We start from the raw sequence: 18,725 nt of genomic DNA on the forward strand, positions 1-18,725 counted from the left end.
TATATGTAGAACTAGAAGCTGTTGGTTTTTGTTAATCTAACTCTGCCAGTTTAAAAATGGGGGAAAAAACATCGTATTTTTCAAAACCGAGTAGAAAAATACCCCAAGCTCTTCTTTCTTTACTCAAAACTCATTATAGGAATAAATTTCCATTTGTAAAGGAAGACAGGCACCTTGAAAAACATAGCGAGATATTTGTTATACTTTACTTGATACTTTGATTTTAAAAAAGCCTCAATTTACACAATGAAGGAAAGATGACAATATTATTATATAAAGTAAGCTAATGTTGAAAAGGACTTACTATGTTATTAGTGACATCTGTGCTCCCTGAGTTAGAAATGACACTGACTTTTATACATGATAGATCAGGCAGGGTTTTTCCAAACAATAATTGGAACCATATAAAATTAAAATAATGCTAAATAAGTAAAAAATAGTTTTGAGTGATGCACTAGACTTTTTCAGTACTTGCTTAAATACTTGGCCCTAGAACAGGAACTCACCATTTTATTTAACAATGTGTATACTATATGCTAAAACTTGACCCAAATTACTGGGTCAAGTTTTAGCATATAGTATACATAATATATATACATAATATGTATATGTATATGTATATGTATGTATATATATACATAATATATATTATGTAAGTTAGCTATCTTAGCTAACTCTAAGATAGCTTAGAGTTTGGTCTTATCAATATGTGAATAAAAAGTTCACTAGTTTTTTAGGTTAATGTGAAAATGACAAAAACAATGCATTCTCTAGAGATTAAATTTTCTTCCACTTGGTCATGTAAAATATTCGAAATACCAACTCTTTCAATTAATTTATGCTTTTATACCCTGTTATTTGTATTTTCTGTAACAGACATTTATTAAGTTTGTTCTAGCAGAGTGTTTTATTTGCAGACTCTAGCAGAGAAAGAGCTGTGAAAACGAGAAATTAAGTCAAGCAAATCACAATTTAGTTAGTTTTAAGCGACTGCCTCGTCCTACACACTTTCAAATTTTATCAAATGATTAAGTAAATAGGAACACTAAATTCAATTACCATCAACAGGGTCATGGAAAACATTGTTCTCATCTGCAAAACTTCTGGTGCCTGAAATATTTCCATAATCAAATATTGGTCCTTCTAGGAGAGTCACTATATCTATTCGATTAATTTTTGTCAAGACCGAAGTTAAGGCATCAGCTGAAAAAGGAGAAAACAGGGTTGAAAACCCGATTAAATTATTTTCTGCCGTCACCACAATATCCACACAAAAGCACAGCGATCTGCACCCTCCTAGAGTTTTAGCTCCTCCTCCCTGCTTTATGATTACTTTATGATTACTCTGCCAAATCACCATCCGGAGGGCTCAGAAAGCTCTCTGTTACAGGGAAGTCCTGTCCGGGTCTTAAGAATCACTTGGTGAAGGTGTGTGGGGTGGCAGCAACATTCATTCCACTGTAAGATGCTGAGCAGATGAGCCTCCAAATAGCCAGACTCTTTTTAGTTACAAGGGGATCTATTAAAATTTTAAACATGTTCTTCTGCTTTTTGACTGTCAAAACAGATCACCCTCATATTTGATGCTTAGCATTTTAATGACTTACTAAGGTCAGGCTGACACAGGCAAACCCCGCAATAACTTACTCCACATTGTCGTGCGTTGGCACTTGTCATAGTACAGCAACTCTCCCCTTCCCCCACCCCAACACCATCAAACCAAAAGGAACCCAAAAATATTGGAGATCTCTCTGCAGCACGGATGAAGCTGAATGAAATGATTTGATTCTATCCCCCTTTCTTTCTCTCCCTGTGCATCTAGCTCTGGCCACAGCAGTAGCCTCCGAGTGCTTCTGACTACTACCCCAGGATTTAGCAGCTAGAATTCGATTTTCACTTTTGATGGTCATGGAGAGAACTAACGACAAAAATGCCAAAAATTCACTACCACTTGCTTTCTTAAGAAGCTTCCCAAAGACAGGTGTTTAAAATACTAGTGCTAAATTAAACAAGTGTAACTTCAAAAGACTTATTACTTTATGATTACTCTAGTTTATTAACAGTAGGCTTATCTAAAATACTATAGGCAGTTTTGAAAGTCAAAGTAATATAATGTCAGCATACTTGTAGCATTTTTTCCGTCTCTGGTAACCCATTTTTTTAATAACATGAAGCTCTGAGAAATTAAAGAATTTGGATTTTCCACACGTATTTGATTGATTTCATCCACTGAAAAATTCAGTTCCCTTGCCAGTTCTGTAGAAAAGAAAAAGAGTTACTAAGATTTCACATTCTGCTTTTATCACCTATGTTTCATTAAACGTAATGCTCGACTGTTACATACACACAAAAAGGAACTGCATCGTAAAACCCAGTCCAGCCTCAAGCATGACTCCTTACATGCTTGCTTTTACAGGGAACAGTGATGACACACCGGCTGTGACTTCACTCTCCTGACCTAACTGCTTAGCTACAATTACATTTCTCTGGAGAGACTCTTTTATAAAGATTCTTGAGCTGTACAAAGGATGTTGCTGGATTCTTTTCATTCGGCCAAATTATTCTTTGTATTTTGTTCAAGCCTCATGTAAGATAGGCTGGGATACACACCCGCGAACACGGCACAAGAGATGCTGGGAGTGTGCCTTCAGGAATTCCCTGTGGGAGGTTAAATGATGACCACAATCCAGATTGCTGTCTACACTATGCAGCCACATGTATAACAAAGAAAATGGAAATAGCTCTGTGTCCATCTAAATGTCTATACCTGTACACTCAACCTTGTTAATCAGAGTGTCTTTGTCAAGAAACGTGTGACAATCAGTGGCTGCCTTGGCAGAGGAAACCAGGAGTTGAAGATGAGAGGGAGCCTCACTTTTCACTGTATATTTCCTGTATAGTTAAAAAAAGTCCTCAGGTAATTATTTTAAGTGATTCCAGAAATAAATGGGGGGGAAAAAAACCCTCCCAGGGAAAAGGAATTGGTTAATATACTACCCGGCTGAACTATTTCTAGCATTTGGAGAAATGCATTCAGAGGCTCAAAAAACTTGTGATTTTACTCTAGGAACTATCGTGATGATACACTGGGCTGGGCACAATGATTTACACATATGAGTGTTTATCTCAGGCTTGTACTATTGAAAAATGGAAAACAATCCAAGTGTTGAACAAAAGAAGAGTTCATTGAGTTAATACAGCAGCTTGTGAACTGTTTTGATCATGGTCTGCAGTTAGATGTACATTGTAGAGGGCAATGTTTATATAAATGAAACCAGATCATCAAGAAGCAAAACTTAGCCTTAATACACACGAGACACAGACATTTCTCTCCATTGTAGTCTGTTAAAAACAAAACCAAAGTTATGTATTGATTTCATGACTCAGGAGTGCACTGTGATCCAAAGTTAGAAAAACACCGTTATAAAATATGTATACTGGATGTTATTTATCCGTGAAAACCAAGATCATAGAATACACCATTTTGTGGAAACTAGGTAATAACAACCAAAAAACCAAAAAATTATATGGTGTATATAACATTTTAAAGCTTTTTATACAAAAATCAAGGTACATGAAGATGTTCACAGTGGTTTTGAGGAACAGGATTAATTTTGCTCTTCTAAATGATAATTTTAATGGTAATCTTCACTGAGCAGATAGTAATTCGAATTATAAAAGTTAAATATCTTTCTAAGATCTTCATTCCTTTGTGCTTTAAGAGACAATACTCCTTACTGCCCAACAAGCCCTTTATGACCCAACTGTGTCCTTTGTCTAGTGAGCCAGGGACAAGCAAAGACACACTGTCACTAAGAATTTTACAGTTTAATAGCTTTATGTCACATCTTCTCCAAAAATTTGCTCTGACAGACTTAATGACTGGATTTGTCTAAGGTAAGTAATCTAATAGTATGGGCATATAACACTGCAAAACCAACATTTACTCCAATATATTTTCAGATCATAATGTCTGATGTTAAAATATACTTATTATTAATTTTATGTTAGCAAATATTTATTCATAACGAATTTTTAAGTCTCAACAAGTTGCTAAGGGTGACCAACTACCTGTCTTCTCAGAGTATCACTAGCAGCGTGCCTGAGAGCAGAGGCTGGGTGGAGGGAGATAAGAGGGAGATAAGAAGTTGGGGGTGAGGGCAGGACTTAGGCCATTTAAAGGAAGAAAATGTAGCTGACCTTGTTTGCCATTATCTGGTTTCATATTCTCCCTTTTAATAACAGAGATAATCACTTCCCTGAGCATAGAATATCATGGAGGGTATACAAGATGACTTAGGTATGACAATGGTTAACCTTTATATTTTAAGCTATTCTGTTTTTTGGACTATGTATTAAAAAATACACTCAACCTCTAGAACTTGACATTTCTCTGATTTGTGTGACGTAAGATTTTGGAGGCCTAGTTAATGTGAAATCTACAAAGCAGAATTGACCAAATGACACAGAATCTTATCTTCATCTATAATGAAGTGAAATCAAGCTAAACATTCCTTTTCTACCCACGGATTATAAACAGTTTCATTTATCTCACCAAATCCAATGACTTTTGTAAACTGAATGGGTTTCTGAACTTGTATCCTACTTAAAAAATTGTAATTCAGATTTTCAACTTCCTCTCATTCCCTTGTTTTCTTGTTTATGTAGTTAATGAAAATGATCTTTGTTTTCCTTTAGCAAAGAGGTAAATTTCCTTTTAAATAAATCTTTGGGCGTAAGAGTGAGTCCACTTAAAAAAAAAGCTTCAGGTAAACAAACAGATAGTCTGTGTATATCATAAAAACTGTGAAGATGACTCAAGAGCGATTAACATTTGGGAAGCACATCCCTGTCTGTCAAATAAAATAAATAAAGTCTTAAAAACAAAAAAAAACATTTGGGAAGCACAGGCATGGGTTAATTGAACGGTTGCCTAAGAGAGCTGCTCTAAGGGAATAGACCATGTTTAAAATTTTGGATTATTTAAAAGTCATAGGCCTTAGTTGTGTTTTTCTTGACCCCAGAAAATAAATTTACTACTAGGTAAAATGTTACCTTCTATTATCAGAAATGGCAGTGTGAAGAAAGTGCCTACATTTACGGTAAAGGAAGATTTAAATTTCTATTCTTTAGTGTATATGCATCGAAAAAGCTTTGAAAAACACAGGATGTAAGGTATTATCGGTAATTTTCTCTGGGTAGGTAGAATTGTGGAAGATAAAAATGTCTCGTTTTGTTTTCTACTTGTTGCTTGTTTCTCTTTTTTATAACGAACCTCTTGTGAGTCAGACAAAGAAATCAAGAAATGGTATTTGTTTCACTCAGGAGGGTACACACTTACCTGTCCAACTAAGTCCCAGGTGATCGGCTACTATTGCCATCCTGATATCTGTCCGTTCACATGGACTCTGTGGACCTACGATTTACAATTTCTTAATTAAAATAATCATCAAGAAAGACACGATACCGGAAAATTGTTTTTTTAGCAGTACTCAGATTTTACAGAGAGACTAATGCTAACACTGTACACTTACATGTGTCCTAGTCACCTACATGAACACTTGTCTTTGCACATGGCTCACTTGATCGTCACCTGCCCCGGCCAGATGTGAGACTACATGGATGCTCAATGTGATGGAATCGAACATGCTGACGAGCTAGCTACCGGACAACGGTTACAGAATCATCGCGTCGGTGAAAACACCATGATAGGATTTCAGCATCTGAGCTTTGACTTTGACAGAATCATTAGTACATTAAAAAAAGAAAAAAAAAAAAGCTGCTTATCTTGAATGACACCAATATCTTCAGCATGCTTCCCTAGCTGCCTACGGTGTCATTTGGTTGACAGGGAGAGAGAAGAGTGTAGAGACAGCACACACAGATGACAATGACAGAATGAGAAACTACAGTTAAGTCACCGCACAGGCAATCACGACAGGGCATGCACTAGGCTCTACGAGTCGGAAAGTGTTTACGAACTACGCTCGTTCTCCAGGATGTGAGCAAAGAGTGCTCGAGAGACCTGACTGCCTTCGTCCTCACCAGTCCTCCTACTGCTCCTTCTCTCACTGCCGGCCTTTTCACTCTTTGATTTTAAAGGTGCTGCCTCTGTTTTCTTATCTCTAGCAGACTTCGTTGTAACTGAAGGCGGGCCACCCCGGGAAGTCTCGGACAACGACGTGTTTCTTGAGGTACTGTCTTCCTCATCGGACAACTCGGACTGCATCTTTTTGTCTTCTTCCGAGAGGCGGTCCACAAGCTTTAAGGTCTCACCACTAATTCCCTTAAAATATTCAATGGAATGTTTACATACTTCCTTAAGCTGACTTTTCCTAACTTTTATTGTGGTGGTGGTGGTGGTGGTGGTGGTGGTGCTGGTGGTGGTGCTGGTGGTGCTGGTGGTGGTGCTGGTGGTGCTGGTGGTGCTGGTGACACAGGTGGGTCTTACCTTTACTGGCAACTTGGATGGAAGCTGTTTGGCCTTGCCTTTCTCTGGCTGCCCTTGCTTTTGTGTGGCACATACTCTCCTAACTGCGTTATCCCTGTGTGTGTCTTTTACTGGAATTCTGGACTTTAGGTCTACACATGAAGAAGCAATAAGGGTTTTGGTTTTCTCAGATTGACTGACCTGCTTCGTTTTACTCACTTTCATGTTTGGCATATGACTTGGTGGGCAGGTATCTTTTGGTGAGGTGGCCTTTATGGGAAGTTTGGATTTTCGCCTAATCCCTATCGGTTCCTTGGTCTTTTGCTGCTCTCCAAGAACCTTCTGCTTATTATCTCTTACACAGTGTCCTTGCAGTACCCCTGTCTTTTTTCCTGATGAGATTTTCACTGGATTAGCTTTCTCTGTGGTACAAGTGGGTGCAGAATGTTCTGTCAGAACTACATTACTTGTAATGTTATCTGTCTGTATAGTGGAAGAATCCAAATTGTTGTTGTTATTAAAGTTATCTTTCTGGAAATCGTGTTTTTCCTGAGGCCTAGTGCCCATGTGGCTATTGGCTGTACTTGGAATCATTGTGATAGTTTCATTCTCTAGTCCCTGACAACTGGTCATCACAGCTTCTATCTTATCTGTCACTTCTCCAGAGCCTTCTTTCTTCATGGTCATGGTGGATGCAGAAATTCCCATTTTTATAGGCGTGCGCAACTTGGGGTCAACTTTAGAGGCACCAGTGGCTGCTGCCGATTTCTCCAGGGAGCCACTACTGGCTGCGCCTTCCTGACACTCTCCGCTGGTCGGGCTGCTGGGGTTGGGTTCGACTGGAGGTGCCTCTACATTTCTCTCTAGATTGGTTTCTACAGTGGTGTCCCCTGACTGTGGCTGGGGTGTGGCAGTGACCATACTTTTATCCCCTTCCCCCTGGTCCCCTGACTTCCCTTCAGAAGGATGCTCACCAATCTGGAAAAATTGGAGCCTCTCTTCAACAAAATCCCTCTTGCTCATGTCAATTGCACCACTGCGAGTCATCTCAAACATTTTCCCTTCGTGAAATGGGAAGGGGTTAGGCTCACTAGTTGGGGTACTTTCGTCAGTTGGCGTTCGGGCAGGCGTTGTATCAGGGGTTGTTGCTGGAGAGCGGTCTTCCACAGCCAGACCGAAGGGCTTAGTTTCATCTTCCCGTGATTTACCGTCAAAAACTTCATCATCCCCTCGGTTATTAGACCAAGGATCAAAATCTAGACCTTTGGTAGCTACTGTTTTGAAAGGAGTGGCAAATTCTTCGTCTACTTTGTAACTGAAGTAAGTATCAGGAAACACTGATCTGTCAGGATGTCTGCCTTCTAGGGTGAAGAACTGGGCCCCCGATTTCTGCTCAGTCTTATCAGGAGTCTTTTCAGATGAGGAACTTTTAGAAGGTGGCTTGTCTTCGTCGGGTCCCACCCTTCCTTCCTCCTCGATAACTTCAAGTTTACTTTGGCTAAAGGAGCGATCGGCTGGCTTCAGAATGCCCTCCGTGTTCCAGACATCTTTCTTAATTTCCATGGTTTGACTTGGGAGTTTCGAATCACTCTCCGTCAAGCCATCGTCTTCGTCTTGCAGGTCGTAGCCGTCCAGAGAGTCGATCTCTGTGGCATCGGTGTCATGAGAAAACTCGGCCGTGGTGGCGATGGAACACTCCGTGACAGACTGGTCATTGTTCCCATTCTGGGCGGTTTCGTTCTGAGGTGAATCGAGGCCAAGGCCAAACTCGTGATCTTTTCCAGAGCCATTCGTTTCCAGTTCCTTCTGGCTGGAAGGCTTGTCAGCAGGAGCTTTGGATTTTGTCATTTCCTTTTGTTCGTCGTCCACTTCCTTTAATTTGAAGGTGTATTTCTTAACGGGGACGGGCTGATAGAGGGACTCGTCATCGCTCGAATCACTGACATCGGCCCCTGGGGGCACTGGCGAGGGCGGCTGCACTCGGATGACCGGTTCGGCCAGCTGGTACTTGTCATGCTCATCCCGCAGACTGACTTCGATCATGTCCGCCTCTCTTTCGGGGAGATAATGGGGTTTCTTATCCGGCTCCATCTGGTCTGCATCCAGTGGTGGCGGAGGGGGAAATTCAATATAGGCAACTCGATTGCTTTTGGGTCTTTGGTTAGAGTCTTTGCTGACATCGGTAGGTGTTTCGCGGTCAACGGTTACTTCCTCCACCGTAGTCTGCTTTAAGGAGGCTGACTTGGCCTGCTCCTCCTCCTCAGACTCCTCAGAAACCTCAGGAATTGGGCTGGGTTTGCCTGGTATGTAAGCTATGAGCGAGTCTGGTGTCTTAGACGTAAATTCGTAACTTACTTCCTCTGAACTGGGCGTTTCTGGGGTTAAAGGGCTTTTCCCAGAGCTGTCTAGAAAGGAAACTTGCTCTAGAGTGTCGTCTTCTGGACTACCTTGGGGAGAAGGAGGCTGCTTTTGCTGCCTAGTTGTATAAAAGGTCCCCCTGGTCTCTTGTACTGTCTTACACTCCTGACTTATGATCTTTTTTATACTTCCTTGTTGTATCTCCTTTTCATACTGCTTCCCCACCTGTACAAAACTGACATACACCGGTAAAGTTTTTATGTCTTTCCCTCCCTCTGTCTGGGCTAGTGGAGAAACTCTTTCCAATCCGTCAAGGGGACTGTGGTCGAACACATCACTAGAGGGAGACTCCTTTCCTGGGCTAAACTCTAAGGAATCGGGAGATTTGGTGGGAGAGGTTTCGGTTTCATCGAGAGGAGGGCATAAGCCTACGTAACTCTGACGTTTGGAAACCTTGCTGATTTCTGAATAGGTAATTTTTTTGTCTTCTATAGAATTAAAGTGCTGTGTCTCAACCGTCTCTTTACTCATACTGGACCGGGGCAACTTTTGCGATAGTTCATGTTGGGGGAATGTCGACTGCTCGCAAAAGCCATCGGGGATATCAGATGACAGCATCCTCCTTCCCTCCGCAGCTCTGACCGGGATGTGCGACACGGCTGAGCTCTCACTCCTCCTCGGAGCTTGTTCCAGGGGCCCACCCGGCCGTCCCCCTTCTTTCACAACATATTCCCTATATAAGACCTTTTTGGAGGGAGATTTTACAGTCATTTCCTTAATTTCTGAGAGAGAGCCATTCGTTAACAACTTGTGTTCTCTCTCAGTCACAGACATAAACTCATTCCTCTGACCAACAATCTTACTGTCAGGGTGACCAACGTGATTCTCTCTTACATCGTGAACAAGTACATGCGAGAGTTTTTCTTTCTGAGACTTATTGTTAGTGGCTCCAGAACTTTCCCATGTTCTAAAGACCTTTTTGTCCCATGGTCCCTTAGTTGCTACATCTGAGGTCACATGACAGGCCAAGTCTTTAGCCTGTTGCTCAGAAAAATAGTCAGGCATGGCTTTACTTGACATTTCAGTCCTCTGTGTTTTCACATCCTCGGAGCCAGAATCATTTACGACAAGCTCGCCGCTCTGCGCGTGCTCGTCTTTAGCCTTGAGTACCATCAGATCGTTCTGCGCGGATCCTCTTTCGTCTGAGAGGTCTACAGCCTTCAGCTGCTTTTCTCTAGCAAACACTTGGTAGACGGGCAGCTTGCTCTCCTGGATTTTTTTCACGGGGATTCTCGACTGGCCCTCTGGCTTTCTTTCTTCTTGAGACACGTCCTTGCTTTTTGCCTGTGCGCCTTGTTCAAATTTTAATCTAATGGAACTGAGCTTGGATTGTTTGAGCTGAAACCCAGACTGGGGCCCTGCTGGTGCCTTGCTCTGTGAAATGCTCTCTTGGGTCTCCTCTGTGGGTTTGCTGTCGTCAGGCTGTGGGGACAGAACCTTCTTCTCCGGGCTGCTGGGCGGACTGGCTGCTTTCTGCTCATCGGCTGTGGGGACGCCTGGTCCGTCAGGGCCATGCTGCCTTGCCTTAACCCACTCGTCACTGGATGCTACCAGTTCTGTCAGCAGGACTTTCTCGGGGCTGCTCCCCGGAGAGCTCTGAGAAGAGTACTCTTTGCCATTTCGAGGGCGTGGCTTTTTCTCTGGGGACTGCAGTTCATCGTTCAGCTTTTCGGTTTTGTCACGAAAAAACTGTGACACTTCAGTCAGTTTTTCTTCAGCTTCCTTCACAGTCCTGTCCACCCTATCTTCATATATCAACTTCTCTCTACCTCTGTCTAATCTGTCCTCAGTAAAGCGCATCCACATGGCATGTTTTGGACTACTAACATCGCCAGAACAGTGCAACACTGTCACTTTATCAAAATGCTCATCTTTAGACACTTTACCTACACCATTTTCAGACACATCTTTATAGATTTTGGAGAGGATTTCTTTTTTGGGGGCAGTGACTACTTTTTCTCTGGACCGCTTATCAGACCCCTGTAACTCTGAGCTAGGGGGTCCTGCATGGTCTGTAACCGATTCCTCGGTATCAGAATGAGACACATCTAGCTTTTCTGACAGAAGCATTTTCTCAGCAAACCTGTAAGACTCCCCTCTTAGTTCTGACAACTCATCGTCATGGTATTCTATGGAGTGTTGACTTAAAAGCTTCAATGTTTTATAAGAGTCATCAGATATGAGTTGAGCAGAACTAGGGCGACTATCTTCTTCTTGGGACACAGGAGTGTTCACTCTGGAAGACTCCAGATAAGAAGGCAATGACTCTTCGGCAGTAAGCTCTTCTTCTTCTTGCTGACCCTGCTCCTCTGGACAAGGAAAAGCATCGTGTTTTTCTGGCAGAAAATCTTTTAGGTTAATATCTCCCCGGGATAAGTCTTTCTGATATACATACATTTCCTTCTCTGGATGCTTTTTGGTTTCTCTAATAATGACTTCAGTGGGCTCAGCTTGGTTACCTTTTTCGATGTGGACTTCTATTATACGCTCCAGTTTGGGTTTCATTTGGTTGTCCTTCTCTGCATGCTGGGCTGGGGTTTCAGCCGCAGACTTGTGAACATCTGGAGGCACCGCCGACTTATGCTCAAACAGACCTGCCAGTTCTTTGGAAGGGTCCCGCCCGGACTGAAAGGCCTTCATGATGTCGTGGACTGACATGGTTTCCTCGATTCTTTCGGAGGCACCTTCGCTGCCTGGTGGGGAATGATAGACCATTCTGGTGGTTGTGGTTATGTGGGTCTCTTCTTTAACACGCATGCCTTTGCTCAAAACTCGGCTGTGGTCGTCGTCGTCACCATTGGCTTTCATTTGGAACGCCTTAACTTTTTCCTTAATACTAGAGGTGGTGGGTTTTGGTTCCAGTTCCGTAAAAGTAGGCGACGGTTTCGGTGACACGGGCTCCTCCGGGGGACCCGGGGGAGCATCTCCCGCTGAGGGCTCATAGCTCCTGATAACATGCACCACTTCAGTTCTTGTTTCTGTGATGACAGGAGGGATGGGGACTTCGTGAAAGAGTGGCTTAGGACCAGTGCTCTCAGCGCTCTGTGGGGCTGAAGGAGTTTTCTCACTTCTTGTCTCAAAGCCACTGTCAGACAAGGGGCTTTTGTCCTGGTCGTGTTGAGAAAAGTCATCCGGAGACTCTAAAATGGTATCTGTTCCGAAAAAGGAGTCGGCCATTTTACACAACTCTTTCTCAGAGGTGGAGGGCCTCATGGAGGCTGGCGGCATTTTGAGTTTGTGTTCCTGCAAAGCGATCGCTGGCTTCAAGATCCTTTTCTGTCGCTCTTCGCCATCCTTCTTTGCGTCCTCAAACTTGTACTTTAAATTTGTCAATGAACTACTCCCAATATCGTTTGTTAAGTAATCAATAACTTTGGTCAAGTTATAATCCTTCTCGGAGGCCGCTTTTGCTTTCACTTGTACTCTCTCCGGCAGAGATGGAGAATGGCTCCCAGCAGCTTGCTGCCTCGCCTCCCTTATTTCTTCCGAACTAAACTCTATCCAGTCGTCTTCGGGAGAGAGTCCTTTGTCACTCTTTGGCGATTTGGGCGGTCCTTTGTTATCTACACACACATCTTTCTTAAGGATTTCGCTCACTTTCACTAAGTCTTCCTTTACTTTCTCAACGATTTTGAAAGGTTCTTCATCGTCGATTCTCCCTTCTTTGGGGAGCTCGGGTTGGAATGGCTTCTCCTCAGGCACGTCTGTTTGTAGGATCGCAGTCATCCGCATGAGGTCTTCTTTCATTTCGGCCACGTCTTTTAATATCTCCTGACTGGAAGATAAAGAGGATGGTGTAGACAGCTTAAGGGCAGAGGGTGCAAGGAACAAAGACGACTTAACTGGAGATGAAGTTCGATTGAAATGGGGCTGAGGACGTGTCTCCGTAGTCAATGTTTTAATGGGGGACAGCAAGGCTGCTGCTGATTTTGTAAGTGAACTAGAGTCTGGAAGTTTCTTTAATGCTGGTTCCGGCAAAACATTGACTACAGAGTATACTGGCACTGTTATTATCGACGAAGTTACAGATGAGGTAGTTGCAGATATCGACGACCCAAGGGATGTATAGAGTGCACTTGCGGAAGGAGTTCTTAGAGACTGAAAAGCTGATGGTGTCGAAGAAACGTATGACCTGAGTGGGGAAAATGGCATTGCTGTTGTGGTAGAAAACACTTTCTCAACTGTGTCAGTGGTTGCATTAACCACAGAGCTCACAGAGTTTGTAGCTGTAGAAATTTTTTCCTGTAACGTGGCAGTGGCTTTGCATCCGTTAATTAACGTTGACGATGACGGATACTTGAGAGGGGAAATAGAGCCGTTGACCAATGCTACCTCTGCGTGTCCAGGCATCTGTTTCACAGGTGATGAGAGAGAAGAGGCCATCGTGACTTTCGCCGATGAAATGACATCAACTGCTGATTTAGCTGGAGCCATCACTGACTTTAGAGGTGAAGATATTAGCGGTGCTGCTGATGTAATAATTGACTTAAATGGCAAACTTGAGGAATACATATTAATGTTTGACTTGGGGGAGGCAGGGGGTGTCATAGTAATGGACGACCTCTCCAGAAGAGACCCTGCTGTAGTCACTGGAGAGGTGCGGGAGGAAAACGTAGAACTGGATGCCAGCCCTTTTAAAGGCGAGGCCTCTGGGACTGTGGGAGCTCTAACGAGGTTACCAGAGGAAACTTGGATATTGTATGGAGATTGTGACACCACTGTTTTTATCGGTGAAGACATTGTCCGAAAGGATCTAATTGGAGATGCCACATCACTAATGGATTTAACTGAAGATGTAGTTGATGCGCCTAATGTGGATTTGATTGGAGAAGGAGTCGAAACAGACCATATTGATTTTAACGGAGAAGCTGATGGCGTGTTAGAGGAAGAGCTTGATAAGGAAGTGAAGCCTGACTTGGCTGGCCCAGGCACTGTAACCGGAGCTGTTGTCCAGGACTGGTATGGTCTTGTAGAAAAGAATGGCTTGTATGAGTAAGTGGTGGGGAGGGATCTTGTTGCTCCTGCACTCCGTTCAACTGTTTCTTAAATTTTAAAATGAAATCAAACACAAAAATCAACAAAAATGGTTGAGAAACAGAGAGACCAGAGAAAAAAATTGGTCAGTAAACTTTGAAATATTACAAAAGCAAGTACAATTGTTTGCATGATTTAGAATGGAAGAGGCAAAAGGAACAATTAAAGTAAAAGAGGAAAAAAAAAAATTCCACAGACATAACTAATCCAAAGTTAAAAATAAACAAACAAACAAAGAAAAAAACAGAGCAATGTGAAATGAAAGACAGAAAAAGCACATCGCAACCAAAGAGGCCAACAATGAGAAACAGAAAACATGAGGAAAGAATTAATGATGAGAAAAATAACCACAATGGAAAACCGTTGCCTTACTTCCTATTGACTTTCTTATGTGCTGGTTTTGAAATATCAGCAGCCACTCTGTTTTGCCTGTATAGGTACAAGTTTGTTTTGTGCAACCGTATAACTTTCATTTTAGCAATGTCTAACGTTCCCTCTGCTCGAACCTTTCGGTGATACTGATTGCATCTACTTAGAACCGTATCGATGTGTCACTATACGTTAAATATCTAGAACTCTTTTTTAGAAAACTACTCAAGCCTACTTCATGCAGAATCCAAGTTAACTTTTAGGTGACAGGCAACTGATGTGCAAACTGTGAAGCCACTGGATTTTAAATCTGTACCTTCCATGCACAATTCGGTTATGCTTCACACCCATAAAAAGCCAATAAGAGCAAGAAATTTTCTGAGTCAGAAGTTTAAAAGAAAAAAAAAATAAAACAAAGAAAAGGAATGTTTGCATTTATTGTTTCCATGCAGCATATTCCTTTTGGTGAGGAAAAAAGAAAATGGAATATGAAATGATTTAAAAATGCATGTGTACATACACACAAAGGGGAAAAAAAGCAGAAAATATGGGTCATGGTTACCATAAGCAAGCAAAGCAACTGAAAACATTTTATCATGCACAATATATCATGGCAAACAAGCCAATGAAGTAATACAATTTTTATGCCATATTATGCACAATATATAAACTTTAAAAATATTTCCACAAGAGCATTTCGAAAGAAGAGTACACTTTTTCCATGAGATGCAAAATCTTGGTACCTTTTGAGACTTTAGGAAAATATTTAATACTGCCTATTTAAAACATATCTGCAACTAAATGTGTCCACATCTGGAGTTCTCTTCATTATGGATAAAAGCACCTAGTTCATTTTGGATATTTTTTTCCACAATTTTCACAATTACTTTGAATTCTCAAAAGGTATCATGGGAAAAATCTAAAAAAGCAGTCATATTTTTAATACCCCACATTTAAGTATCTGCAGTGGGATATGGCATATATCTGTATACATTTTTATCCATGGCAAAGGTACGAATTCTGGTGCCTTTTAAGAACGTTCATGGGACTCATAGATACCCCAAACACCGGAGCAACCATGAGGCAGACCTCCCACTGGGAAAGATGGATTTAATACCAGCATTCATCTGGCAATGGGACGAGAAACACACAAATGAGGTAAGCACACTCGCTGGGGGAGAGCAAGCACGCACTTGGTCCTCTCTACTTCTACAACTCTAAGCAAACAAACCGAGTTGGTCACAGAGATTTGGAATGCCTGCCAAGGTCTAGCGGTCTATGTCAAAGTTGAGTACAGTTTCGCTCCCAGAAAGCACTGGTGCAGAATAATAGTGACACGCGAAAAGGAAATGAGAATCTGCTTCATCTTTTATGCTCCTCTTCATGCCGTGCCCGGGCCAGTGCTATAATCCAGTCCTTGGATTAGCAGCTACTCCCACAAGGGTGAAGATTTTCATTCCTAGTGTACATTTAAATTCAGACATTCAGAACATGTCCTCTTCTAAGCTTACATATTATTCTAAAGAAATGTGGAAGAACTGAGGAAAAACTCACCCGCTCATTAACCACTCCTAGTCATAATTCTCAATATTATATTGCTTAACTCTTTTGGAAACACACAGTGCAAATGGAAGGTTTGGAGATTCCTTCAATTCAGTGACTTGGGCTCAGTTCAATGTCTCATGAGAATTTATTTTTATAACTAACAGAACCTGGCACAGCATCTCGCTTTTACCACTGAAGGCTGGCTCCATTAAGCAAAGAAGTCCTCTAAACCACATGTATGGTTTTATACTTCTCATGAAGCCGCCAATTTACTGATCAGTTACACATTTTATGCTTTAATGACACATACTCTGGGGTGCCCTTTATAACAAAGAAAATTTCTGGGAGGTTCTGGATGTCAGGCATTGAACTACACCAGACTCTTTCTTTATTTGGGGGGCGGTGTGGTTTGAAAGGGCAGGATACTGAGGGAATATCTGCATCATTTGGAGTTCTAACACCAATTAAGGGGCCATAGCATTTCCTTAGTTTCCTTATTGTCCCATCTTAGTTCTTTCCATTTTTCTGTTTACCACCATTATGCTCCCTTTCATAAAACAGAGAAAAGGACCCTCTTCCTTCTACCAAAAGTCAAGGAAGATAAGCCACGTATTATACTATAACTGAAACTAACTAAAAAATAGCAATACTTCCACAAGTGGGAAAAATTCAGTTGACTTAGCGTAGACCTCACCTTAAACTCATATATCCCCCCCAGATATCTTAGGGACCAGAATCATATGGGAGCTCACCTGCCCAGAGGTGCCTTGGACCTAAAGGAGCTGGTCATGGAGATTGTTAAAATCTTAAGGACATTGCCTAGGAGTCCCAACCAGCTACTCTGAGAGCCTTAGCTCTGAGGCAAAATAGTATTCCCAAGAAAACTTCTACCCAGCAGATGTAGTCATATGGAAAAAACCACTTAGTTATACACATATACTGTTCCTGCTTTGTGATAATAGGGGTTAAACTTAGCCTTTGTGGTTCTGGAAGGATTTAGACATTTATGCTAGAGGCAAAAACTGAGATCAGGAAGAACCATTCATGAGTGTGGTAGCATTTCATTTCTCTTATGCTCTCCATTTTGTGTCTGAATACAAAAGTTTCCCTAGTAGTCAAGGAGCTAGACTCAGAAGATTATACTAAGACCTCTAAACTAAGTGTTCCTGCTGCACATTTAATGTGCTATCTTGGCCCACCGAAACAAGAATTCAGGGAAGGTGGGAAAAACCAAACTTGTGGCTCTTACTGGTAAATTTCCAATCTCTCCTGAATGCAAGTTAATGGTAGGTAATGAAAAGTAGCTAGAAATCGTCCGCTAACTTAACAATAATTTTTGTAAAAATCCTCTTCTGATGGATCAAACACGGTGCTGCTCTCAGCATTCTTAGCTCCTGTCGGGGGAGGGAATCGCTGGAGGGCTGAGGGAACAGGAAAGGATGAGGTGGAGAGGGAGACAGATGAATGAGTATGACTGAGTGAATTTATACCTTGATACTTGCAAGCCAGTTAACAATGAATCAAAACAATCACTGAGAGGAGAAAAGGACTAAGCCAGTCTAGTGAAGACTAGCCTTGGAACTGGTGTTTAATAAAGGGCAGTGGGGGAGGGGTTGGGGTAAGAGGAGGAAGGAGGAAATAAGGAATCAGTATAGAAGTGCTACCTCAAGACGGTAGGAAAATCTAATTCTTGCAAACTGGGAAGAAGGAGAATCAGGACTAAGATCTAATGATCTACCTATATTAAGAAAAATGAGATGACAATCAAAGTTACTTTATCATTCATTCTACCATCCCACATATATAAAAATGAATATTTCCCTTTAGAGAATCTGAAGCAATATTTAGACTTGAATCAATATTGGCCCGATATCTCCTAGTTAACAAACAAGGGAAATCAAGATTTTTAAAGACAAGTAACGCATAGATGTTTCTAATTTAAAAAAGAGATCGTGCTTAAAAAAAAAAAAACATTTTGAACTTATGAGCTAAGGGAGTTTCTACTTCATATTTTGAACTATGTACAAAAAAAAAAAAAATCACTTAGATTTCATGATAAAATTTTCCTGCAGGCAATTTTTCTTTCGTCACTGGGTTTTCAAAGGACCCCAAATTCAGTTTGTACAGAAAAAATGCCTCTTCTTATAAAAACCCACGTAGATTAGTAGAACGTGTTAGGAAACTCACTCATTCCGGGCTCAGTCAAGTAGCTGTAGCGCTTACGTAAAGCTAAAGACGCGAAGCTCTGTCGTCGATCTGCTTTCTCGGCCTGGAAAGGGAGAAGGGAAAAGAGACTCTGTCCAACTTCCTTGGGGCATTTTCACAGTTTTGAAACATTCTGTAGGATGGCATGTGGATACCTCGTTTATCTTTATTTTTCTTCTGATGGATTTTCCTCATGAAAATGTTCATTTCCTATTGTGGGTCTACAACCCCACCCCGATGTCTCAACCAAATTACCATCACTTGGCAAAGGTAAGAGCATCAACACAGCAGACTACAGGGGACTACAAATACAAGACGAGCGTTACAGAGACTTCTGATGCTGAGCAGTAAATCTCCCCAAATCTATTGGTATTGAAAGCACATATATCACGATGTACAGTCACTCTATGTGAGTACATTCAAGGAAAAGGGGCACACAGGGTCTCGTTCCGATTACTGCTGTTATTTCTACATGTTGAAAGGCATAGAGTGTAGGTGAGGTTAAAAAAAGGTTAACGATTTTGTTAGAAATAAGGATTCTATTTATTACTATGGAGGTGGGAGTTTTAAAAATCCATTTATCCTATAGCTTGGGGAAATAGCAGGAGATGCCTTTGCAAGGAAAAAATTCATTCAAAACCAAATGGAACCACTACACCCTTAAAAATGGCCAGGATAATTTTCTTTAAATAGAATACCAAATATTTATCAGTAGCCATGGGAC

General features: G+C 41.6%; 1 protein-coding gene across 1 annotated transcript in view; it reads right to left on the reverse strand.

Moving 5' to 3' along the window:
• Nucleotides 1-18,725, reverse strand: part of ANK3 (ankyrin 3) — a 335,126-nt gene that overhangs the window by 31,342 nt on the left and 285,059 nt on the right. Inside the window, 5 exon segments of the mRNA XM_082721630.1 lie at nt 1,060-1,203; nt 2,125-2,256; nt 5,342-5,416; nt 6,046-13,890; nt 17,984-18,065. Of these exon segments, the coding sequence (XP_082577756.1) occupies nt 1,060-1,203; nt 2,125-2,256; nt 5,342-5,416; nt 6,046-13,890; nt 17,984-18,065 (8,278 nt within the window).

Source organism: Mustela nivalis (genome assembly GCF_964662115.1).
Source record: "Mustela nivalis genome assembly, chromosome: 2".
In the NCBI taxonomy this organism is placed as follows: domain Eukaryota; kingdom Metazoa; phylum Chordata; class Mammalia; order Carnivora; family Mustelidae; genus Mustela; species Mustela nivalis.